General features: G+C 57.3%; 2 protein-coding genes across 7 annotated transcripts in view; both read right to left on the reverse strand.

Annotated features, from left to right (window-relative positions):
* The window catches only part of TTLL4 (tubulin tyrosine ligase like 4), a 27892-nt gene extending 16870 nt beyond the window's left edge, over positions 1-11022 (reverse strand). Inside the window, exons 1-4 of one of the 4 annotated variants that reach the window (XM_030017191.2) lie at positions 10917-11022; positions 2439-3807; positions 1639-1748; positions 1151-1214 (exon numbers count right to left, since the gene is read on the reverse strand). In XM_030017191.2, coding sequence (XP_029873051.1) covers positions 1151-1214; positions 1639-1748; positions 2439-3763 — 1499 coding nt within the window. In that variant the 5' untranslated portion in view covers positions 3764-3807; positions 10917-11022. Of the gene's footprint in view, positions 1-1150; positions 1215-1638; positions 1749-2438; positions 9041-9323 lie in introns of those variants that run through there. The other 3 variants (XM_041124398.1, XM_030017192.2, XM_041124399.1) reach the window with 3 other exon arrangements.
* On the reverse strand, positions 9143-24018 carry STK36 (serine/threonine kinase 36). 3 transcript variants are annotated; one of them, XM_041124396.1, is made up of 26 exons: positions 23501-24017; positions 22489-22629; positions 21669-21746; positions 21110-21240; positions 20612-20861; positions 20121-20214; positions 19689-19858; positions 19271-19470; positions 19065-19191; positions 18810-18953; positions 18361-18540; positions 18044-18141; positions 17580-17685; positions 17007-17148; positions 16586-16713; positions 15882-15986; positions 15548-15646; positions 15240-15334; positions 14855-14918; positions 14541-14651; positions 14317-14391; positions 13704-13875; positions 13139-13286; positions 12754-12913; positions 11745-12491; positions 9143-11641 (listed from the first exon to the last, which is right to left on the reverse strand). In XM_041124396.1, exons 1-26 carry the CDS (start codon positions 23591-23593, stop codon positions 11426-11428), a joined length of 4074 nt encoding a protein of 1357 aa, XP_040980330.1. In that variant the 5' UTR covers positions 23594-24017; the 3' UTR covers positions 9143-11425. The 3 variants fall into 3 exon arrangements, with proteins under 3 accessions (XP_040980330.1, XP_040980331.1, XP_029873050.1); XM_041124397.1 differs by lacking the exon at positions 15548-15646 and having other exon boundaries at positions 23501-24018; XM_030017190.1 differs by lacking the exons at positions 21110-21240; positions 23501-24017 and having other exon boundaries at positions 22489-22517.
* Between the last annotated feature and the right edge of the window lie 26 nt (positions 24019-24044).

Here is a 24044-nt window from a genome sequence, read left to right on the forward strand (position 1 = left end):
AAACATTGACCCCCATCTCCCAGGCCACCCCTTGCCTTGCTGAAGGGACTGAGTGTAGCTGCGGCGTTGGAATTGGAGACCAGGACAGGGGAAGAAGAGGTGTTTTCCCTACATCCTTGTAGGTATTTTTTTTCCAATACCAGAATTGGTAATTAAAAGTTTGTTCATTGGCAATAAATTATGTTGATTAACATTCCCTGGCACAAAACTGGTTTTTCCCACAACAGACTGAAGGCAGGAGACAGCTGCAAAGGCTTCGAGGCCAGCCCAGCACACAGCCTGCACAGAGAAGTGGCCAACATCCCCCCTGTCCCTGCCACAGAAGGCATTTGGCCCAAGCGCTGCTTCCCCCCCCCATCTGCCACCAGAGACCAACCAGCCACGTCCTGCCAGAAACAGCTGCTGGTCCAATTTATGTCACCTCTGCAGGACTTTCACAACCATGTATGCATACCCAGAGCCCTGGAGCACCTTGAGGTTCAACATTTGCTTGCAGGAAGCCTTCCTCATCTCCCAGGTGAGTTATGGCATGATGGAAATTAGCAAGTTGTCGGGGAGACAGCAAAGCCCAAGGCAGCCCTGGTGCCATGGGCAGCACAGCTGCAAGGACCAACTCCCATTGTTGGAAGAACAGGTCCCACAAAGGTCTACCAGGAGTCACAGAGTCAGGGCTCAGATGACGACAGGCTGACCAATCCTCCCTAGAGAAACCTCCTTCCAAAATCTAAAGAAAAACCCAGGCTCCAGGATTTTTTTCTAGGATGCAGTGCTGAGACACAAGACCCCAAGGAGCTTTTGCAATCTCTGGCCCAGGACACCTCCACTCTGCTTCATCTGCAAGGCAGCAACACTGCAAAAGCACAGTTTAATCCCGTTAAACTTAACCCAGAAACTGGAAGTGGCAGTGAAATTAAGACCCCTGTTTTGCTGTGGTAGATGCACCATCAGCGCTTTGCAGGCTACTGTCTGTAGCAGGAGAGGTACCTTTGGTCTGCAGGGTAGCAAGGAAGCTCATTTTGCTTGGGAAGCCTGTTGCTACTTTCACTTCATTCCCCCACACACTACAGCTCTCCTCTATCACCAGAGAGGGCAAAGACGGACAAGTTTGGACAAAGATGTCAAGTTCAATTTACTATTTACAGCTACTAACCTGGATACAAGAGCCACAGAGCCACTGAATGACACGCCAGCAACAGAGGAAGCATCCGAGTCACCTACAGGAGGGGACAGACTCAAGTTTTGTCTCCGTGGGGAGTGAATGCACACAGAGTTAGGAAGGGAAGAGAGAAAACAAATGCTCCAGGGGACAGACCCTTCCCAGCTGCCCCAAATCCTTGGATCCTGGGTTTTGCCCACTAATTGGTGGCATAAAAGGCAGGGCAGGGGTGGAGCTGACAGCCCTGCACAGAGAGGAGATGGCTAAGTTTTGGAGGATAGTGGTGAACCCTAGCCTGCTCCCCAGAGGAACCCATGCTGCTACATCGCTTTTGGGTTCAGCACAATCTCTAGGTCATCCTGAAATGACAGCATGAATGTAAGACAGGAGGGCAGCTGTGCTCACCCCCAGCTCCCAGACGGCCCCAACACTCCCCACCTTGAGGCACGGAGCACAGCTCTGCCCAGGGAACCAGCACTCACTGTCCTCATCCTCCTCCCGACTGCAGCTCTCATCCAGGCCGTCAGGAAGTTCTTCCTCCGCTTCATCCTGGGGATGGCTCGGCTCCAGCAGAGACTGCTCAGCAGTGACACTAGGACAAAGGGACATCACATCAGCAGTGGCATGTGCTTTCTGGGGCCAAAAGACCAGAAGCTCACGAGGCAGCATGAGAGAATGTGGCAGGGGAGCGACAGCACTGCCCTCCCCACTGCTTATGTACAAGCTCTCATCCCAAGCTAGCAAGATAGAGAGGCCCCAGGGCACCCTGAGAGAGAATATTTTCCAGAGCAGCCAGAAAGAAAGAGGCACAAGGACACCCCCTCCCAGAAGGAGAGCAGAAGCTCCGTATCCTTGCACCCTCCCTGTCCTGCTCAGCTTTGCATTCCTTTAGGAACCCATGTCTCTGCCCAGGAAAGCCTTGCTGGACCTGGCTCGACAGGCTTCATCCAACATAACATGCAGAGCCTGTCACAGTAGGCAGGGCCCTGTGACTGTGTGGGGAGTGAGCCAGAAATGCCACACAGCAATTCCACGCTGTGGCTGAAGGAAAAGATGGAAGGGCTCAGAGACACCCTAAGCACGTGCATCAAGCTGAGGGTGGCAAGAAGGCTCCCCCCACACCAGGATGCCACAGATGGATTTTGCTCAGGGACACAGCCCATGGTTATCCTTACGCCACCCCCGTAGTGCCCACAGTGCATCCTCTCCCAACATACACAGACGCAACAGCCAGCCCAGTCCAGCCTGCCACAGCCTCCCTCCTCCTCCTGGCTCTACTTACTCATGCTTTCCCAGGAGCACAGCCTGGGCCCATTTCTCCTCTTTCTCCAGTTGGATGGTGGACATCTGAGTTGCCACTTCAGAGATGTCAGCGAGGTGTGGAGCCTCTGCTCTTGCCACCCGGTCCCCGCTGCATGGGCTCAGCATGCTCACAAGTCGGCAGTCGGCGTTGCGGTCGGGAGAGCCAGCACGTGAGGCCAAGAGATGGACGCTGATACGCTTAGTGCAGACGATGGCACCATCGGTGCCTATAAGGCTCGAGTTACCATTAAGGCGATGGCTACCCAGCTCCAAGTTCAGAGGAGCAATGGTTTCTTTTGGCGTGAGCTGCGCTATGATGTGCTGCCCCCACCTGCTGTTCCAGTTGGACAGGCTGCCCATGTTCGTAAGGCTAGAGCTTTTGACTTCGCGTCCAAAGCCGTTGTGTGTGGCAGTCTGTCCGGCTAGCTGCTGCACAGCCTCTGTGAGGCTGATCTCCGGCTCCTTCTCTTTCAAGCTGTGCGCTCTCCTCTCAGCATCCTCCTGTGAGCACTGGTCCTTCCTGAGAATTGCATTGCTGGGCACAAGAGTCAGGGAGGGGACCACGGTTTGCTCCAACACAAGGTCATTGCTTTTCACTGCTCCATTGACCAGGCTGCCAGAGGAGCTGTCTCCACTGTCCCTCGAGTGGGGCCATGAGGTGGTAGGGAAGCTGTGGGTGTTTTTTACCTTCTTGATCTCCGGTGACTGCAGCAAAGGCACTTTAGCACTGCTCGGCCGTAGGAAGGAGTTGTTATTGAGCACTGGTCTATAGGAGCTGGAAGCCTGCCGAGCTGAGCTGAGGGCAGAGCCTTTGACCCCAGTCCCAGAATGCTCCTCTGCCAGCGCTGGCAGCAGGCAGGGCTCCATCAGCAAGGAAGACATCACCCTTCCCGTGGCAGAGCCAGTGTCCGAAGGGCTTCGGAAAGGAAACCCGTAGGGCTTGGGTCTGAGGCAGGAGCGTCGGTAGAGCAGAACGCTCCCACTCAGGTCCAGGCAGGGCTGGGCCAAGGGCAGGCTCGGGAGGGTGTCTTCACCAGTGTGTGTGTGGCATAGTGACGGTGGACACAAGAAGCAGGATTGCTGCAGAGGTATCCCTGAGGGCAGCAGGCTGCGATCCTGGAAAGCATTCACATACTTCTCTAAATTCCAGACGGGTTTCGCCTGCTGCTGAGCGAGGTGCCAGGCACGGCGCAGCTGAACTCGCCCTGCCGGAAGGGCGCCTGACTCGAGTCTGATGCTATTCTCCTGTTTGGGGCCCAGACTAGCACGTTCTAGTCCTGCAGAGGCCATGTAGAGCCATAGCATGAGGCACGAGCGAGTCAGTCATCTACAGCAGCATCTTTGCTGGCCTGAAACAAGACGACAGCATGAAAGGCGCTGTTACCCTGGCAGGGCAAAGCACCCGGTCTACTGCCCCAGGAGGGGAGCAGGGTGAGCTGCTTTCTCTGCAGGATGAAAAACCACATCTCCATCTGCTGAGCTCCCCAAGAGTCTCCTGGGACCAAGTCAAAGGAAGAGTTGGTGTCTCACATGAAACCAGAGGATGTGAAGGATGACTTAGAGAGGGCCCCTGGGAAAAGTGCCATCCGCAGGAAAGCTTTTATCCTGCAAAGGCGCAGAGGTGCCTGGCTGCCAGCCAGGGCCATGGGGCAGCAGCCCCAGCACAGCAGTCCCGACTGCAAGGAGAGGCCGCCTACCTGCCTGCCTTGGACCCAGCACAGCAGCCAGAGCCCACTCCCATGGGTCTGCGTCTCCAAATTGCACCGTGTGCTCCACAACCAGCTCTCCTGACTCCACCGCAAGCCCCAAAACATCTGCTTCTTTTTCTTCTCTCCACTCCTTAAAGCTTCAGCTCCCAAGGTCACACAACTAGGTGAGAACCTCAGGCCTTGCTTTTAAAAGGAACACATTTCTCACTTTTGTAACCCCTTGGAAAAGGTCCGTGAGGGCTGAGGACATCCTAAAGAGCTCAGGACTGAGAAGGCAGCAAGGAGCAAACGCAGGGCTGTTCTAACATCAACACCTCAGTTTCCAACAGAGACTGGCAGTACCATGCACACACTTTTCTCCCCGTTGCAGTGCTACAGAAAAGTCTCTTGCAAGGAGCAACTGGCATACCACAGAGCTGCAGACGTAGGTGTCCTGAATCCTCCTAAAGTGAACTATTGCACCATGCCTGTAAGATCCTCCTGCCTGGGGAGAAGGGAAAGTGAAAACAAACCATGTGCCAGGTATTTGTCTTGCTTTAACACATGCCTGGAGGGCCCTGGGTACAGCCGCAATAGGAATTTGTATCCCAAGCAGGCTGGCTGGCTGGCTCACTCTTCTACCTTCCAGCTCTCACAAGCTTGCATGTTTAAGAAGGTTACGCAGAGCATCAGCCATCACCTTCTTAGTTTTCTTGCAATACACATACACGCTCCTTTCTCACCTGAAAATCAAGCCTTGGCTGCAGCAGTTAAAGTGTAGCTAGGAGACCCCAGGGTTGCTCTCTAGCACCATGACAGCAGCTCACATGCACCGCAGGGCTGGGTCAGACAGACCTACACCCTGCACAGACCTACACCCACCAGACCTTCTCAGCCTGTGAATCAGGCCCCAGCTGGAGTCTGTACGAGGTGGGAACATCGCATGCAGGATCTCATAGGAGCTATACGTCCTCAAGGAGAGCTGCTGCCCTGCCAAGCTCTGCAAGGAAGTATGGAAGGGGTCAGGTCCGCTCCATGCCCACGACTGCACTGCTCATTAGCGCTTGTACAGTCACGCTGAGCACCCCCGACAAGGATGGACGGCTGCATCCCTCTGCGAGCTGCAGCCCAGAGGGTCTCTGAGCCCCAGGGAAGGGAATCCCACATGCCGTACACAACTGAGCTGTACCGCACTATCCGATTGCTACCCAATCCGCGCCCAGCAGCAAACCCGGCCGTGTTGTGACATTCACAGCGATTAGCACAGAGCGAAGAGGCTGTGACTCAGATGCCACCACCTGCCCAGCTCAAGTTTCCCCCAGTAAACAAGTGAGCGAAGCTCCGCTTCCGCATGCCATGCCCCCAGATGCACCCAGGTTGCAAGCACGCTCAAACCACAAAGTGATCCTAGCACACCAGCAAATGTAGATGTGAAAAAGCAAAATAAAAATACAAGAAGGTGAATGAAAGTGTCCCCGATGTCCCTCCCTAGAGGGGACTGTCACTGCAGCATCACCACACGCATGCTGCCAGCTTGGCCACCGCCTGCGCTCTCAACCAGCTGTGAGTGACCTTGCAAAACCAGCCTGCAGTGAAAGCCACCTGTGCTTCCTCTCCACCCGGCTTTACAGCTATCAGTGGATCATCCTGCTATAAAAATAAAAGTGATTTGGCCTAATGAAGATCTAACAAGGGATGTGAATCCTACAGCCGGCTGAGATACAGGCGTGAGTATGCCAGCAGAAGTCCTCTGTGACCCTGCTCTGGAGTAAGTGACAATGGTGGCACAGATGCAACCAGCACAGGCACAGGTGTACCGCCAGCAGCTGCAACTGCCAGGGTGAAGGTCTGGCCATGGCACAGCCTTAGCCACCACTGCCTGCTCAGCCAGGGCTGGTCCCCAGCCCCGCAGTGGCAGAGGGAGAACATGCTGAGCTTAGCCCTCTGTGGAGCAGTTTTGCCACAGAGCCGCAGAAGCGGCTGGGCTGGCATGGGGCCGGGATGCACTGGAAGCAGTGGCTGCAGAAGGAAGCAGCAGGGCCTTTCGTACAGGTTCCAGGCAAGGGCTGTGCTGGCCGACAGCTAGTAACCACTACTGTTTCCCTGTGGAGACACAGGAGCTCAGAGATAGGGGCAGGAACGATGAAAGAAAGAACATGACCCCGCAAGGGGCAGGTCAGGATGCATCCAGACTGGCAGCACCAGCTTATGCTGCCTGTCCTTGCCCCCGTCCACACTCCCGTCCCACCTCCTGCGTGCCAGCACAGCCACCTCTGATGTCTGCCTGCAAACCAGCTCCAGCTGCAAAGCAGCTGCTGAGCATCCAGAACCAGTGGAGACAGAGGCACTTTCACATGCCAGGCTGTGGGCACAACAGGGCAGCAGCTGCCATGTCCCCCTGGCTCTGGACAGGAAACACATCACCTGTCCCAAGGTAAATCCCCACTGGTTAGCAGTCAGGGAAGTTTCCCCTTTACATTTAACTCAGCCAAAGTTTTGGGGTGAAGGAAGGTGACAGCTTGAGGCAATCCCTAGTTCTGCCAACCCAACCCTACAGCAAAGGAGCAGGAGTCTGTTCTGCCGCTCACAACAGCAATAAAACTATGCTTGGAAATTTTATTGTACAAACATGAACTGGGAAAAGCCCAGGGCAAACTGGCTGGGCTGGAAGTCAAACCCAAACATCATTACTAGTAATTAATGGATTTTGGCTTGGACTTATTGACACATAATATAGAGGCCAAAGTTGTCACTGTTGGAGTGACCGTACAGCTGCACTCGCTTACAATTATTTCGCTAGCACCTTTTATTACTGCACAGCCTGCTCGCAAGCTTCAGGACGTCAGCTGGAGTGCTGCCACAGCCTTTAAAAATGTCACATCACAATCGCGCAGGGGCCACCACGCACCCCAGCGCGTGCGCACCCCACTAAGCGTCACTGGAAGTCCCTTCTTCCAGCCTGAGCCTCCCTGCGGCATGTGCTCCTCTAACAGCAGCGTGGGAGCTCCTCACAGACCTGTTTCTAACAGGAAAGGACGAGACCGTAAGAGCCCTATGTGCACATCATCCCTCCGTCACGTGAGTTTGGCTGGGGAGCTTATTTTAAACGCAGCTGTGGTGACATGCTTAAAATAACAAGAGCTTGCAAATGTATGAGCTGCAAGCTGACCTGATAATGTGCTGTCAGCCTCGCGCAGCCCAAAGTCACAAAGGGGGGGGGGGGGGGGTGTCAGGGTGTCAGACAACTGTGATTTGCTATTGTTCTCTATGTCATTGCAGGGTGCAATTTCTGTTCTTTATGATTAGAAAGGATAACGTCTGTTTCTAAATGAGACTTGAGTTCACACCAAGTTTCTCACTTGCAGCTCTGGGGCTTTTGATTAAAGCTTGAACAAGCGAGTTAACACCACAAAATAAACAGGTTTTAAAACCAATATACATTTCAAAATAAGGGTTTGTACCCCTTCAAAAAAGCTTTCAACAAGATCAAGCACATTGATCTGAAACCAACTGACTGAGAGTGCCTAAAGCTGCTCTTACACGCTGGTAGCTAGGTACAAACTCTTGTTTCAACAGCATGGAAACAACCCTCACCTACATCAGCTCCAGGAAACAAGTGGCCTCAAGTGCAGTCACACATGGAGACAAAGCAGCACCTGAGGCCACCCGCAAGTTCAAGCTGAAGAGCAGAGGGTCCTCCTGGCCACGAGAAGTCCATGAGGACAAGACAACTCAGAGACAGCTCGGCCACCACAGAAATGCTGGCAGCACAGGGACCAACAGCCCGGCATGCTGCTTTGCCACTCAGTTAAGCATTGCTGCTCCCTCTCAGCTCCAGGATCGTCCTGCAGAACCAAGTTTTGGGTGCAAAACGAGAAGCACAGGATGACAAACAATTTCTCTCCTAACCAAGACACCAAGCTTTTGCTTGGCCACTCAGGTCAAAAAAAGATACCAGTGAGAAACCACCCACAGTGGGGATGCATCAGCAAATTCCACCTTGCATCCCAGGATTACATTTATGCCCAGCTTTTGCGCTGGGGCTAGTAATTTCAATTCAATGGCTGCAGTGCTGAACTCCACGCTGAACAGAGAAGGCATGAGAACTGCATAGCTCCCCGAAATACCTTTTAACTAAACAGAGGGCTGCCCTGCAAGAACAGAGCAGCTCCAGTGCGTGCTCCTGTTCCCAAGGTTGTGGGGAGGGAGGGAGGCAGACCTTATGGGCAGCAGGGCACTAGACCAAGCCACGGGAGAGCTGGAATCCAGCTGCTGCCTCGCCCTGCGCTGCAGCAAATGCTTCCCTCCACGCACACACGGGCTGGGCTGGGGACTGAAGGCTCATGCGTTCAAGTTCACAGGGGACTTTCTCACCACTCTCAGGGCATCGGAGCACGAGGTGAGGGACTCCAGCGTGGTTAGGCACAAAAAATCCAGGGCTGCATCTTTGCCATGGAGAGAGTGCACTGGGGACATCTAAAATAAAGGGCTGGCTCAGTGCTCATCCAGGGCTGACCAGAATGTGCAGGGGCCACGCAAGGGGCAAAAGGTCCAGAGCGTGGAGTCCCCATCGCTGTTGAAGGATATAGACTCTTCCGCCCTGACAGAGTCCCCAGGCCACCAAAGGGGACCTGCCGCACAGCAACAGCAGACCACACAGCTCTGTGTTTCCCCAGCAGTGAAGCTGGGAAGTCCCTGCCCTCGCTCCCATCCCTGATTCATATTTTCTCATCATCTGGGCTATGGGAGCAGTTGTATCACAGCATAAATGAGAGTAAAGAAATGAGTCTGGGTTAAAAGCAACCAGCTAAAGCATGGGGTGTTTTACAGCCTTTCACTGAGGAGGTCTAAAGCACCTTCCTGCAGATCTGAGCGAACCAAAGGGATAGCATTCTCAATTGATCTTCATGATGGGAGAAAAGGTACAGGAGAATTATGCAGCAAGACCTAGGGAGAGCTTGGCCACCAGCACAGGAACCGACAGGCAGTCAGCACATCTCGGTCTGGTTTTAGTCAGTCTGGCCACACCCTCAGCCTTTGGCAGAGGAAAAAAAACAAACGTGGAAGAGTCAGGGCGAGTGGAACAAGTATACAATATCAGTATGTAGCAAGGAGACAAGAATAACCCGATTAGTTCAAAACACATCAATTCTTTGTCTGTCCTCTTTTCTTGATACTTTTTTCTGAAACATATCTGGAACTGGAAGAAAAAGCTCCCAGGTCTGGCCTTCAGTACGTGATGAGGACCCTTCCACTTCTTGGCCAGGGTAGGAAAGATTCCTCTGGAGGCACTGCAACCACCTCACTCCATACAGCAGTCTCCCCGAGCTCGGGATTAGAGAAGAAACAGAGATTCACATTGGGAAGAAGCCAAATACTCCTAGACTTGCTGCACAGGAGGAACCCAGGAAATGCAAGGAACAGCACCCAGCCAGGGCGGTACGGCAGCCAAAGCCCCTGACCTGCATAGGTGACATGACATCTTCACGCAGGCAGACATCTCCACGCAGGCATCATTATCTGGGGACAGCGGCATTTGGCCCTGTCAGCGTCCTCCTCGCAATGCGATCCCTGCTATGCTGAGAAGGGCCCTGGGCATGACCAAAGAGCAGGAGGGGCCATTTTGTCATCAACAAAGTTTGCCTAATACAAAACTTAAGGACTGCAACAAGAGAGCAACACAAGGACAGCAAGTGCCACTATCTGCTGGGTACAACTGCTAAGAGTTAAGGAAAAATTTTTAGATAAAACTGTAACCAGACCAACAATTCACTGTTAATTCCCCCAAACCGCCTAGGAGCCACTAGATATCATGTGCCCTTTCAGCAAGGAGCACACAGCAACAAGAAAAGAAGCTGCATCACGGGGAGTCATGTAGGGAGGGCTTCCATGTGGAGCTGTGGGTCTGAACTCTGCTGCCCACGAGATACCTGCAGCCCAGCCAGGCAAGGAGACAGGAGGCTGGCACTTCACTACAGGGCTTCCCCCCTCCTGCTCCCCTCCTTCCCAGCCCAGATCCTGGAGGCATTCAGGAAATACTCCAGGCTCATCTCAACTCTTTTCACAGCTCTGCCATTCACCTTTCAGACCCATCAGCTCCTTTTTACGACACCAGAGCAGCCAAACCAAGACCCCAGTGGAAGGATTAACAGCCAGGCTGCCCCAGTGCCCCACACAGGTCTGGTCAACCCCAGCTCCATCCTCACTGCTGCTCCAAGTGCCATTGGAAAGGCTTGTTGGGACCACGGCTCACTGGGGAGCCAGCTCTTTTTCCTCCCTGGTGCTCACCCAGGGAAGACGCTATGTTTCTCATTTCTTCAGGTGAAAGTCTTTGAGGCCGAAGGCGCTACAGAGATGCTCCGTCCTGCCCCAGCAGCGCTGGCCAGGACACCGACCCCAGCATCTCCCACCTCAGCGCATCCCCGTGCCGCCTCCCCAGCCCCACGGGGCCCAGCCCGGCGCACCCCAAGGGGACACAGGGTAGGGCCACGGCGAGCCCCCGCGGGGAGGCCTGGGGTTGGGCAAGGTGCCTCCTCGGGGCCTGAGCACAGGCCGGGTGGGTGCTGGGGGCACGGCGGTGGGGCAGGGAGGGCCGGGGACCCCGGCGAGGCGGGGATGGCGAGGCAGCGGGGGGGGGGACGACGGGACGGGACACCAAGGGCCCCAGGCCCCGCGGGGGGGTACTTGGGGGTGGCACGCACTCCCCACGGGTGAAAAGGCCCAGCTCCTTGAAGGGGAAGCACACTCGGGCCCGCCCCTCCCGTACTCACCGCCCGCCCGGCGCCCCCGGGCCCCGCCGCTCCCCGCGCTGCCGCCGCCGGCCGCACCGCCTGCCGTTACCATAGGGATCCGGGGCGGCGCCGCCGCCACGTGACTACACCTCCCGGCAGCCCCCGCGCGAGCCGCGCCGGCGGACTACACCTCCCGGCGTGCCGCGCGGCGTCCCCGCGCCCCCTAGCGGCGTGGCGGGGAAGGCAGCCTGGGCGCCGGTGCCCGCCGTGGGGCTGCCCCGGGATGGAGGAGCAAAGCCCCGGGGCCGGTGGGCGGGCACGGCACGGGAGGCCACTTATAAAGAGGTGGTTTCTTGAGGTCTATAGGCACTTCTCCAGGAACGGCTTCCAACGGGGAGGGCCCCCGGTTAAAGCCGGCCGGGCAGGGTCCCCCTCGGGCGGATAAAATGGGTTCCACGGAAGGTCGGGGCTGGAGCCCGAGGAGGACGAAGACAGCCTTTGTCCCGTCCTGCTGAAGGCAGCGTCAGGCTGAGCCCAGGCGTCAGCCCTCAGCGCTGGTGCGGGGCGGCAGGCCTGCCGGGATCTGGGGGGCCGGGAGCACTCCCGGTGTGGCTCCTGCAGGTGCTGCACAGAGGTGCGAGGAGACGGAGGAGCTTCTCGCAGTGCCGGGCAGAAGAGGGCCGGGGGCTGCCACCAGCAGCGGGCTGCAAGTCGCCACTGGCCAGCGTGGCCAGCTTCTCAGTGGCTCTGAGGGACAGCAGGACCTGCGGAAAAAAGAGAGGGGCTGGAGTCACCCGCCAGCCTGGCCCCTTGTCCCCACAGCACCACCAGGTCCCCCCCAGAGGAGCCGAGGTCCCCGTGCAGTACCTGCTGTATCCCGGGGTGCTGGCTGAGGGCCCGCAGCGCGACGAGGGCTCCCTCCCGCACGGTCTCCCGGGGGTCCCGGCAGGCCACCTCCAGCAGGACATGGGGGACCCTGCTCTCAATCAGCAGGTCCCCCAGCTCCGCCCAGCGCTGGCCCAGGTTTCCCAGGGCCAAGGCCACGTTGCAGCGCGTCCTGGCCTGCGTGTCGTTCAACAGCCGCGTCAGCCTGGGCACGGCCCTGCCCAGGGTCCCGGCCGGGAAGGACGGGTGGTAGGCGGCGTTGCCCACCGCGAAGCTGGCTGCCTTGCGCACGCTTTCCTCCCGGTCTGCCAGGCACCCCAGCAGGCTCTCCAGCAAGCCGGGCTGGCTCTGCAGCGCCTGGGGAAAGCCGTGGCTGTGTCGGAGCAGGTTGCCCAGCAGGTTGCATGTTTTGGCACGTATCGGGGGTTGCTGGTGGCCGAGCAGGTGGGTCAGTGGCTGGTCAGCCACATCTGAGCCACTCAGGATCCTCTGGAGAAAGGGCAGGTGCTCCGGACAGGCCCGAGCCACGTGGGTTAAGAGAGACAGGAGGTCAGTTGTGAGCGTGAGGCTGTCTGAAAACAAGGCGGACGTCAAGAAGGCAATAACATGTTCTGAGACGGCAGCTTCCCTCACCATTTGGTCTATGACCTGCTTGTCAGACACAACGAGGTGGCACAAGAGGCTCATGGGGAGCTCGGTGTACGAGAAGGGCAGGTGGCGAGAGCAGACCTAAGGAGAGAGACACCAGCGCTGAGTGCGCTGTCCTCACATGTGGGCCAAGTCAAGCAGTGGCTGAAGGCTGCCAGCAGGTCAGTGCAGAGCTCAGCTGCCAGCCAAGCTACTCTGAGGGCTGCATGGCACCCAAGTGACCCCTGTGTGGGCAGAAACCCCCAGCATGGTGTGAACTGGTGCCACGCATCGGGGGCTGCAATTTGGGGAGATGTCTCCACAGTATGGGTGGGGGAAGAGAAACGCAGGGCCAAGAGGGTACCTGCAGCAGCTGGGCAGGGATCTGGCTGTCTCTCACAGCCTCCGTGACCAATGCTAAGGTGTCTCCATCCACATCCAGGGCAAAAGGGAAACAGAGGAGCTGGCAGGCCTGGATCACCACAGCTGGGACAAGCTCAGGGTCCCCATCCTCTCCTGCTTGCCTGAATTTGTTAGAGAGAGAGAGAGCTTAATACAGAGGTGATCAGAAAAACATCAGGGTAAGAGGCAGAGAGCGTTCCCCACACCAGGCACTAAGGAGAGGCTCTGCAAGTGAGCTGTGCCCTGCACAAGTGCCAGGTCAGGAACTTCTCAGCCCTCTGCGTGCTCGTGTCCAAGCCCCGTTCAGTGGCTGAGCTCTGCCCGTTTCAGCCCTCCCCACAACTCACGTCTGTGCCAGGCATGCCAGGAAGCCAGGGGACAGCAGCCTCTTTAGTGTCACCATGAGGACACCATGGGACTGGGTGAGCTGAGGCAGGCACCGGTGGGACTCGCGAGTGAAGACGAAGAGGGCCAGGCTGAGGAAGAGCAGGGTGCCTGCAGGGGGAACAGCACAGCAGAGGGGCAAAGCTAGGGAAGGCTGAAGTCTCTCCTCTCTTCTGTCTGCCTGTACTGCCTCAAGGCTGCTCCAGGGTTGCTTCTGTGCTCCCCTGCCTAAAACCACACCAATCTCCACCCTTGGTGGTCACACCTGCTAGCATGAACATTCCCTGCAGCAAAGACACCCTTTCTTGTTCCTCCACAACCAGCTCAGCTGAGCTGCTGCTGACTGGGCACATCATGGGCCAGCCCAGCCCTCTCTCCCTGGAGGACAATAGCAATCCTCAAGAAAAGCCCCATGAACCCTCTGGCCTCAGGGACAAGATGTGGACAGGGACAGGACTGTGGGCAAGTCTGAGGGCAGGATGTGGAGCAGGGTCCAGGGCAGATGCCCTGCCATCCCGCAGCTCCTACCTTGAGGGGAGAGGAGGTTCCAGTCTGGCTCTGCTGTGGGGTGACCTTCCCCTTGGGGGTCTCCCTCCAGCGCTGCCTTGGCGCTGCCCACACGAAGCACCACAGCAATGCAATGCCACACCACACTCCACAGTTCTGAGGCGGCAAAGCCCTGCTCCACAGCCATATCCTCCTAGAGGTGGGGAGGCAGATGTCAGAGGGCTTCATGGTCCCCCATGGCTCCCCAGGGTTCTCGTCCAGGGGTCTACCAGCCCCATGGTCCTGGGAAGGTCAGGGCTGGACAGACGTTGCCCAGGGGGAGGAGCGGGGACCAGGCAGCTGGCAGCCCTGCTGCACCTGCTGACGGTGCCACTCCCAGGGCATCTCTGCCCTCTGTCACTCCAACATGCCCATGAATCACCCCTCCCTGCCCACCACTCCTCCACCAACACTCCAGAGCTCCACAGACAACCCAGGGACATTAGGTGACTTTCACAGGGTTGCACAGCTCAGCCAAAGCTGCCTGCCCAGTTCCCTGGTTTGCCTCAGCCTCCATTACTGATCCACATTCAGGCCTTTTTGCCCCCACACCTTTTGGCAGGGACCAGGCAAAGGGAGATGGGCAGACGGGTACCTGGGCAAGGAGCTTCAGCAGGAGGAAAAAGATCCCATCATAGAGACCAGCACCCATTGGCGGGGGGAGCTGCAGCTGGAAGAGAGAGTAGGGGACAGGCTGGAGCTAGGTGCTGGGTCTGAGGGCAGCAGCACCGCACTTGCACCCTTCCATGCCCGTCTTTGACCACGCCTCCACAGTGGGGTGACAGTGTGGCTCCCTGCGCTTCTGTCCCCATCCCGTACCTCAGCAGGTGCTGTCAGCACGTTTGTCACTACCAGTAGGATCTCTTCTCCCCCGAGCTCCAAGGCCACCCCATGCTGACTGAGCTGTGTCAGGAGGAATGCTGCAGCACCCTGTGGGAGAGGGAGAGCTCACCACCTTTGGAACTTTCCCACCTGCCTGCTCAGTGCTGACTTTTCATCCCTCAGCCCAGGGCAGGGACAGCCAGGCTGCATCTGCACCCATCCCACCCTGAGTGAGCAACAATAAGACCCAAATGGGATGTAGGGCTCTGCAGGGCTCTCAGAGGCAGCTCCAGCAGGGTGGGCAGACTTACCACAAGGGAGACGACAGGAGAGTGGGTGATGAGATCCACAGCCAGGGTAACCACCTCCTCAGGCCTGAAAACACAGGAACCAGGGGAGAGATACTGTGTTCCCACAGCTTCACATCCCACAGAGCAACAGCATCCAAACACCCCCAGGGCTGGGAAGCAGCCACCTTGCAGGGGGAGCAAGCCCTGGTTCACAGCACCTCCTTGTCCACACTGGGTCCTCACTGCATCCCCAGCAACCACCCACACTGCCCAGCACGCTGCTGGTGTGTCTGGATCGGAGGAATCAGTGGGAGCAAGAACCCAGCTCTGGGCAGGTTGTGGGACAGAGGGCTGTTCAGAGCAGGGCATGTTCCCCTCCCACCCATGAGTGAAAGTGGGTACTTACCTGGGAGGGGAGGACTGAAGCTGCAGGGTGAGCAGGGCCAGCAGGTACAGAGAGGCCTCGCAGGCTGCCCCCTGGGCCACCTCTGCCATGGGGATCTGCCAAGGGAGCAGGAGTCACAGGGGGACAGCAAGGCTGGGAGGGGAGGAGGGGACATTTCTGGGCCCTTGAGGAGAACTGTACTCTCCAGACTAAGCTCCCCCAAACTCTTCTCCCCACATGTTCCCCAGCTTGGTCTGAGCAGCGCTCAGAGGAGTGTGTCCTGCTTGCCCACACTCCTACCCCACCACTGGGGCTGTGGCCAGTCCTACCTCACCCTTCAAGAGCTGCATGAGGGAACCCCACAGTCGCTGGCTCCTTCCCAGGTGCTGGCACAGGCTGGGGCTGGCATGGCAGCCAGCATAGAGGATCTGCGAGGCAGAGGGGAGAGATGCATACCAGCTCCTGGGGACAGGGATGCAGTGACCAGGCCCATCCCAGTCACATGCCATGGCTACTGCGGGCTCATTTATTCAACAACTGACACCAGGGAGATGGGAGTCATTGAGGGCTGAGCACACAGTTCCCTCTTCCCCATGCTCCTAACCTCAGACCAAAGGTCCAGGCACCTCTGGGCACAGCCAGATAAATGGATGGGGCCATTACCTTCAGCACGTTCAAGGAGCAGCTTGGGTGGTCCAGTCTCCCCAGCAGTCTCCCAAGCTGCTGGCTCTCTCCCTCCATAAGCTTTTCAGCTACCTCCTGAGCGACCTGCAGAAATCAGCCTGTTTTGCACCCCGGGCACCTGAAGGACTGCACAGACTTAAGGAGTTTAATGCTAGCAACAAATTAATAAAAGAAGGCATCTGCTTCCTACATGTTGCCTGCGTTCACAAAGGGATACCCATCTGCCATGACACAGCATGGCTTTGATGCACAGTCCCAGAGCTGAGATAAGCAAAGTGAGATTCCTCCTCTGCTTCCCTCCTTGTTGACTCAGAGTTGAGTTAAAGGATCAAATGTAAATCTGTAGTTTTGTTTTTCCTCTTATTTATTGTCCATTCAATTTCAGATCTCCTACAGTTGATATCGCATATAAGAATTCTTCATGTTTTCTCTGCATTGCCTAGTTCTTTACTTAGCCCACCCCACACTTCAGATCCTAAGTGTGAGTCTCTTAATTGATTTAGGAGTCCTTAGACTCCTAAAGCTCAGCTGTTGGCTGGGGAGGAGGAGCCTGCAAATGCCAGCCCTGCAGCCACCAAAGCCAGAGGACCCCAGCCCTCCACTTTACTGCTGAAAAAGAGATCCTCCTGGGGAGGTCCTGTGGGGACCACACCTCCTCTCCCTGCAAAGAGAGCTGGCCTGACCTGCTGCTTGGCTTCTTGACAGCTGTTCCTCTCCAGGGGGATGCTGCAGGCAGCAGCCAATGCAGCCATGAAGAAGTCTGCCACATGTGGGCTCTGGTCATGGGCCGACTTGGCCTCCATTGCTGCACCTGCACAGGGACAGAGCTTGGGAGACATGTGCTAAGGGTGAGGGATGCTGAGGGGCAGCAGGATGGGGTTGGAGGCCAAGAGAGGAAAAGTCAGGCTTGTGACACAAGGAGGGTGAGATCTGGGATTGAGGGAGAGAAGAGGAAAGCCCTGGTTAGCAGGGGTTTGGGCAGATAAGCTTCAGCCACCTCCTCTGGCCAACAGCACTGCCATGGGAGTCAGTGCTCAGAGGGAGCCCAAGGGCAGGAGGGAGAGGGGAAAGCCCAGGAGGTGTTGAGCTGCTAAGCACTGCTACCTTGCAGAGCAGGCTGCTCTGAGATGGATCCCTGAAGGAGTCTGTTCAGCAGGGGTTGATGCTCCTCTCGCAGGCTGGTATAGAAGGGGGCAGAGACAAAGGGGTATGTCGCATCCAGGCTCTCGCAGAGCAGGGTGAAGCACTGGGGGAAACACAGGGGTTGCTATCACTGAAGACTGAGGGTGGGAGGAGAGAGAAGGACAACGGGGGAGGAGGCTGTGGGGGGACAGCAGAAGTGGGAGAAGGACTCATGCTGGGAGCTTCAGGGAACTCCATCTGTCCTCTCCAGCCAGGTTACTGTGTAGGAGCCACATGCGGCTGCATGTGGGCTGAGAGAGGGGTACAGGTGCGGGCCCAGCTGGGGAAGGTGCCTCCTCAGAGACCTCCTTTCTGCATGTGATCCCCACCCCAAAACCCCAGTGTGTAAGACAGCTTGCCCTGACAAGAATGCATCATACCCTGCAGCTGGGAGTAGGGTCCTCAGCCTGTGCTCCCCCTGACACACACACCAAGCCCCACAGCTTCTGTCCCTGGGGGGGAGGGGGAGGCAAAGGGAGACAGGGGCACCCTTACCAGGAGGCTTTGCTGGCAGAGTCTCATCTCGCTGTCGGCTGGCTCAGCCAGCAGCTCCAGCAGCAGGGCTAGGAAGCAGCTGGCACTCTCCTGGAAGGTCTGCAGGCTGGGGGAGGCAGCAGGGGCAGAGGATAGCAAAGAAACATGGCCCCTGGATGTGAGGACAGGCTCTGGCCAGGCCCATATGGCCCTGGCTAATGGAGCAGGCAGCATGCACTAGCACTGTGAGCTGCTGTCAGCAGGCAGCACAACTGGACTCTAGTCAGGTGTGCCTTTCCCTTAATTAGTCCCACTCACAGAAAGTGCTCCTCTGTGAGCACAGTGATACAGCACGAAGTGCTTAGTCCATGGTGCTTCCCCACAGAGACAGCTCTAGCCACAGAGTATGAACACCACCCTCCTGCCTACTGCCAGGTCCCTGAAGTGGCCACAAGAGACCTCAGTGCACAGAGGGTTGTCCCTACCTGTCCTTTTGCCCACTCTCCTCCAGGATGCATTCACTGCTGAAATAAACTGTGGTCACCATGAGGAGGTCTGTCAGCACCGTGATACACCAGGGCTGCTGCAGGATCCAGAAAGAAACAGCAAGTGGGGATTGTCTGCTGGACATCCCAACACCACTGCAATGGGATCCTTTCCTGCCAGGACCTCCCCCGTCTCAAGGGGGCCTTGAAAAGGCACCGGTCCTGTAAGCCAGCTCCAGCAGGACACCAGAGCCTCCTCAGCACCAGCATCTGCAGGGCTGGAAGGAGCCCAAATTTCTCTGGGGTCCTACACCCACCTGCTTGGTGTTACCACTCTCCAGGATCTGTTTGGCTAGACACAGCAGGGACAGAGGCACATTCAGCTCTCGGCAGAAGTGGTCCAGCAACTCAGAGTCACAACGGGTAGCCAGGAGGTTGCCCACAACACAGAGCACAGGACGGAGACGGGAGGCTCCCTCCAGCATCCCTTCCAGCACCTGGACACAGAGAAGCCAGAAGAACTCATGATCAGCAGCAGTTCTGGCCTGTCCATCAGCCATGGGGCAGCCTTTCAACCCATTCAGGCAGGGGACAGCAAGGGAGCAGATGGCAAGCTAAGTGCATGAGACAGCTCTGGCTCCTGGAGAAGCAGAGGATCTTCTTGCTGGCTGGACTGAGGACTCTCCCAATACTCCCAACCCAATCCTGGGGAAGAAGGCAGCATCCATGTCCCCAGTTGTAGTTGCCTGGGCCAGTCATCACTCACCTGCTGAGCAGAGTCTGCCAGGCGGGCCTGGACACGGTGCTGGAAGGCTGGGTCCCTCAGGAGGCTCAGTGGCGTGCTCAGCTGCATGGCCGAGGGCTCAGTGGCCTCGATCAGGTGCTGCCACTCCTCATCGCTCTCCAGCTCCTAGCCACAGAGGAGAGAGGACTGGTGCCACAGACTCTGCCTGCCCTAGGGTCTCTGTACAAGCCCCTGGGGACTGGGCCCTGCTGTTCTCACCACAAGACACTGTCTTACCTCACTCTCCAGGTCCACGGTCTCAATGCTACGCCTGTCCCGGGGCTCTGCCCTGCCAGCACCAGGCTGCAGAGGGGCACCTGCTCCGGCAAACTCACGCTCATAGTCTTGAGTGATGCTGTGCTCCCTGGTGAAGGAAACAGCGCTGTCAGTAAACGACCTTGCCTTCCCCTCTTCCTCCTGTCCCAGCTTCAGCCTTCCCTCACCGTGGATTGGGAGGAGGCCCCTCCAACTCCCACTCTGCCATGCTGCTCTTTCCTTGCAGGACACTGAGGTTCTTCTCGTTGGAGGCAGCCAGTGGCTCCCCCTCCCCAAGGGCTGCCTTCCCGGGAGCTGCTCTGGGTCTATGCCCGGGGCATCCTTTGCCAGAGTCCTTTGTAGGTGCATCACCTGTCTTCAGTTGCCCCTGGGTGATGGCAGAGAAGTTTGGTCAGGGCAGGGTTACTCAGCCAGATGAGTCCCCTAGACCTCACCACCCTGAGGACCCCACATCCTGCCTTGTATGTGGCTGGCACCCCAGCCTAACCCATGTACCTGCTGTTTTTCCCCTCAGGTCCCATTTCAGTGCCCCTCCTTTACCCTGACCGTGGAACACAGTGAGGGGAATCCCACACTTTCCTCTACCTTTTTCTGAGCCTTCTCAACCATCTTCTGCCGTGCCTTTCTCAGGATCCTGGACTGACCACTCCTGGGGGCCATGGAATGGGCTTGCTGCTCCTTCAGGGCCTGCAGCTCTGGGGACAGCTTGGTGGTGAAGGGGTTTGAGATCCCGTGTTCTTCTGTGTCATCAATCACTGGGGAAGTGAGGGGAGAACTTCATCAGCAGCTCTCCCTTGGGACACAGGGAGAGTGATGGGCTCTGGGATCCTAGGGGAATCCCGGGGGACCCAGAGCAAGCCCAGGGGCAAGAGCTAGGTCAGTGCTTGGAGAAAGCTGAGAGGAGGGAGGCAAAGACTAGGGTAGTAAAAATAGCAGGGCAGGGTGGTCCTCCCAGGCTCTAGGCAGTAGGAGGAGGAAATGGACCTGGCCAGTGCTGGAAAAAGAGCTGGTACTCACCAGTAACCCGTCCCGCAATGAAGGGGTGAGAGAGCAGCTCCGGCCATGACAGGCGCTGGCGAGGGTCCTTCATTAGTAGTCCCTGCAGGAAGCTCTACAGGGCAGCACAGCACCAGGGTCACCAACACATACTTGGCACCCACCAGTGAGCACAGTGTACCCACCAGTCTCCCCCAGTGAGGGCACCCAGGCCTGCGTTCCCTGCCTGGCTCTGGGAAAGGAGTGGCTCTAGCGCTTAGGGCAGACGGGAAGACACTTCCCTTCTCAGCGCAGTAAATCACTCCTCTGCTGTCAGCCCCAGTTTCCCCGCTTATGGACAGCAGTGATAAGGGTCCCCCTCCCAGGAAGCCCAGCTCTCACCCCTTCTCTATGTTCTGAAATCCCTGTTAGGGGACATAAAACCTAAGAGTGGCCCACAAGGGCAGCAGGCGAGGCCAAAGCTGCTACCACATTAACGGATCTCACCCCATAGACAGGGCCTCTGCCCTTACCTTGAAGACTGGGCTTATGGCCGTGGGCCATTTGACGGGGTCCTTGACGATGAGGCTGACAAGCTGGAAGATGCTGCTGGTGTAGAAGGGAGGAGTTCCCACGAAGAGCTCGTACAGGATGCAGCCCACAGACCACAGGTCCGCCGTGTGGTCATACGGCCGCTCCTCCACCAGCTCAGGGGACATGTACAGCGGGGTGCCCTTGATGGAAGTCAGCACCATGGTGTGGATGCTCATGGCACGGGCAAATCTGTCAGAGCAAAGTACAGATGGCCAGTTCAGGCTGAAACATCCATTGCAGCTCCCAGGGAGATCCCTACAAGTTTACCCACATCTCTCCCCTCTGGAGTCCAAAATCCCCCATCCCTGCTCAACCTCTAAAGATGCACAGAATCCAGGGCCCCTTCCACACTCCTCCCTCCTCCTCTACAGCATCCAGGACATCCCTTGGCTGCCCCAAGGCCAAGTGTCCCCCTCAAGCTGGCCCCCAGCACCCACCCGAAGTCACAGAGCTTGACGATGCCATCTTTGCCAAGCAGGATGTTCTGGGGTTTCATGTCGCGGTGCAGGATGCGGTGGGAGTGCAGATAATAGAGAGCAGAGACCAGTTGGGCAGCTATGGTCTGGACCTGCCGGAGACATGGGAGCCTCACCCTGTGTCCCATGGTGCCACTAGCTGGCACAACCATGGGGTCTCTTACAGCCTGGCTCCCCCAGTACTCCCACTCCTGCCCTTGCCCTCTTCGGGGCAGGGAGCAGCCCCAGCCATGGACCAGAAGTTCCTTGGAGTAGGCTGATGGTCAAGGCAGCAGCCTGGTGCTGTGGTCCTTGGAGAGGGAACAGGGAAACTGAGGTCCCTGCTGGACCCCACTGTCCCCCAGTGCAACCTGGCGCCCTCCCCATCCCCTTCAGAAGCTCTGCCAGGTAAAGCCCCGGAGCGACCCTCACCCTCCTGATATCTCCTGACCCACAGCAGAGACCCGCTGCCTGCAGGCAGACAAATCCTGTTCTCTCCATCCTGCAGCAAACACTGTGTGGTCACTGCCTTGACAGTCACCTGGTCCTCGGGCAAACTCCCATCGTCCTCCAGGATCTGGAATAGCTCCCCCTCTGCATAGTCAGTCACCACTACCACCTGGAGGTAAGAGCAGCATGGTGAGATCAGGCACTCACCCAGGTGCATCCCCACCATGCCCTGGGGACCGGGACAGAGCAGGGTAGGAAATCTGAGGGACGTGCTGGGGTGTCACCATGCACAGCCCGTCAGCTTGGGCTGGGACCTGGGATGGGAGAGATCCCCTGTGGCTGCACTGCAGCAAGGACCTGGCACTTAGCAGAGGCCTTGTGGCTGTCCTTACCTCAGACAGCCAGCAGAAACCAGGGAAGAGGGAAGGACAGGACAAGCCCAGAATGGTACTTTCAATCCCAGTGGGTAGAATCACTCCCTTGAGCTTGTTTTGAATCTGCTACCCAATTACTTTATTTCATGCCTCCATATCCCATAGCACAGTCTTCAGTCCTTTCTTATCATACTCTCTCCATGAGAGTTTAAATCAGCGAAAAGTCAGTCTCTGAAGAGACTGATGAGGTGACTGAAGAGTCACCTTCATCCTGTGATTCGAAACCACTCCTCTTGCATCACACAGCCCCTGCCCAGCTCCTTCACCTCTGCATATGACGTAGTGCACCCCACACAGCCCAGATAGGTGCTGGCTCCTTATACAGCACATATTGGAGGGCTCTGAAAAACACTGACCAGGCCCTGGGAGGGTGTCACCAGCATCTCCTGAGAAAGAGGTCCCTATGACAGCAGGGGCCAGCCCCTGTTCCCCTGCCCCAGTCAAGCAAAAGCATCTGCCCGGAGTAGTCCCCTTCACCTCCTTGTCGGTCTCAAAGCTGTCGAGCATCTGGATGATGTTGGGGTGATGGAGGCCTCTCATGATCTCAATTTCCCGCTGCAGGTTCTTCAGCTCCTTCTCAGACCGCCCCACCTTGGGTATGAACTTCAATGCCACCACCTTTCAAAGCAGGCAAAGCTGGGATCAGACCAAGTTCCCACCCACCCTGGCAGAGACCATGTTTAACCCAAATGGGACTCAGCTTTTCCAGCTGAGCACACCAAACAAGATGTTTTTTCACTGGATCCCTTGGAGCTGGGGCTCCGCCCAGGCCCTTGCACATCGATACAGGTGCTCACAGTACTTTGCACACTGGTGTTTAAAGCAAAGAAATTTAATCAGTGAGCACAGACAAAACTAGGACTGCCAGAAACACGGGACAGGACCTAGAGATGCTGGTGGACAGCAAGCCTAACATGAGCCAGCAGCATGCCCTGGCAGTGAGGAGCACTAGCAGCACCCTGAGCTGTATCAACAGGCAGGAGTTGGAGGGAAGTGACTATTGCCCTGTATTTGGAACTTCTTAGACTGCATTGGCAATATTGTGGCCAGTTTTTGGCCCAGAAAGACATCAATAGGCTGGAGGGGGTATAGCAGAGGCCATTGGATGGTGAGGGGGCTGAAGCATGTGGGAGGATGACACAAGGATTACAAATTGAAACAGGGAAGCTTCAACTTGATTTAAGGAAAAACGATTCACCCTAAGTATAGTTAAGCACTGGCTGCAGGGTGTTTGTCCTTGAGGTTTCACAGGATCTGGATTTAGTGCTGGCCCTGCTTTGAGCAGTGGATGGACTAGAGACCTCCTGAGGTCCCTTGAACCTGAATGAGTCTGTGCCAGCAGGAGCTGGGCAGGAATGTCAGCAGAAAAATGGATGAGTGCTGAGTCCCAAAGGCCTGGCAAGGCCCTGGAACCTAACAGCCACCAGAAATCATTCCCGGTGCCACACAACGGACCCCCAGCCCTCTCCCCTGCCACCTCTCTCCTCACCTGGGCGCTGTGTTTCCGGCGCCCCTTGTACACGCGCCCAAAAGAGCCTTCGCCGATCATTTCCAGGACATGGTACTTCTCCATCACGGGCATTCAGGGAGGGGGCCGCTGAGCTGCTGAGGCAAAACGGCCGGTGAGGAAAAGCGCTTCGCCCTCTCTCCCCTCCTCTTGCCCTCCGCAACTGGCTGCCAAGGGGCACCAACCCCCAACCCCAGCTGCGATGGAGACGGGCAGTGCCAGTGCTGGGAAGACAGGGCTACACGCTCTGCGATCCCAAATCCCAAGGACCGGGGCTTCCCCTCCCCGCCGGCATCTCCCCTCCCCGCAGCGCTCCACCCAGGGCCCGGTCGCCAGGGCGGGTGTCCCCGAGGCCCTCCGCCGGGCTCTGTCCCTGCCCCCCGGCTCCACCTCCGCTCCCCTACGGCAGGACGAGACCCAAGACCTGGTCGAAGCCCCCCGGGCGGGATTAACCTCGCCCCGCTCCGCTCTCGTCGCGGCCCGGTCACCCCCGGGCCCGCCGCCACCACGGCGTCGCCTAGCAACA

Source organism: Aquila chrysaetos, chromosome 6 (assembly GCF_900496995.4).
Source record: "Aquila chrysaetos chrysaetos chromosome 6, bAquChr1.4, whole genome shotgun sequence".
Classification (NCBI taxonomy): Eukaryota; Metazoa; Chordata; class Aves; order Accipitriformes; family Accipitridae; genus Aquila; species Aquila chrysaetos.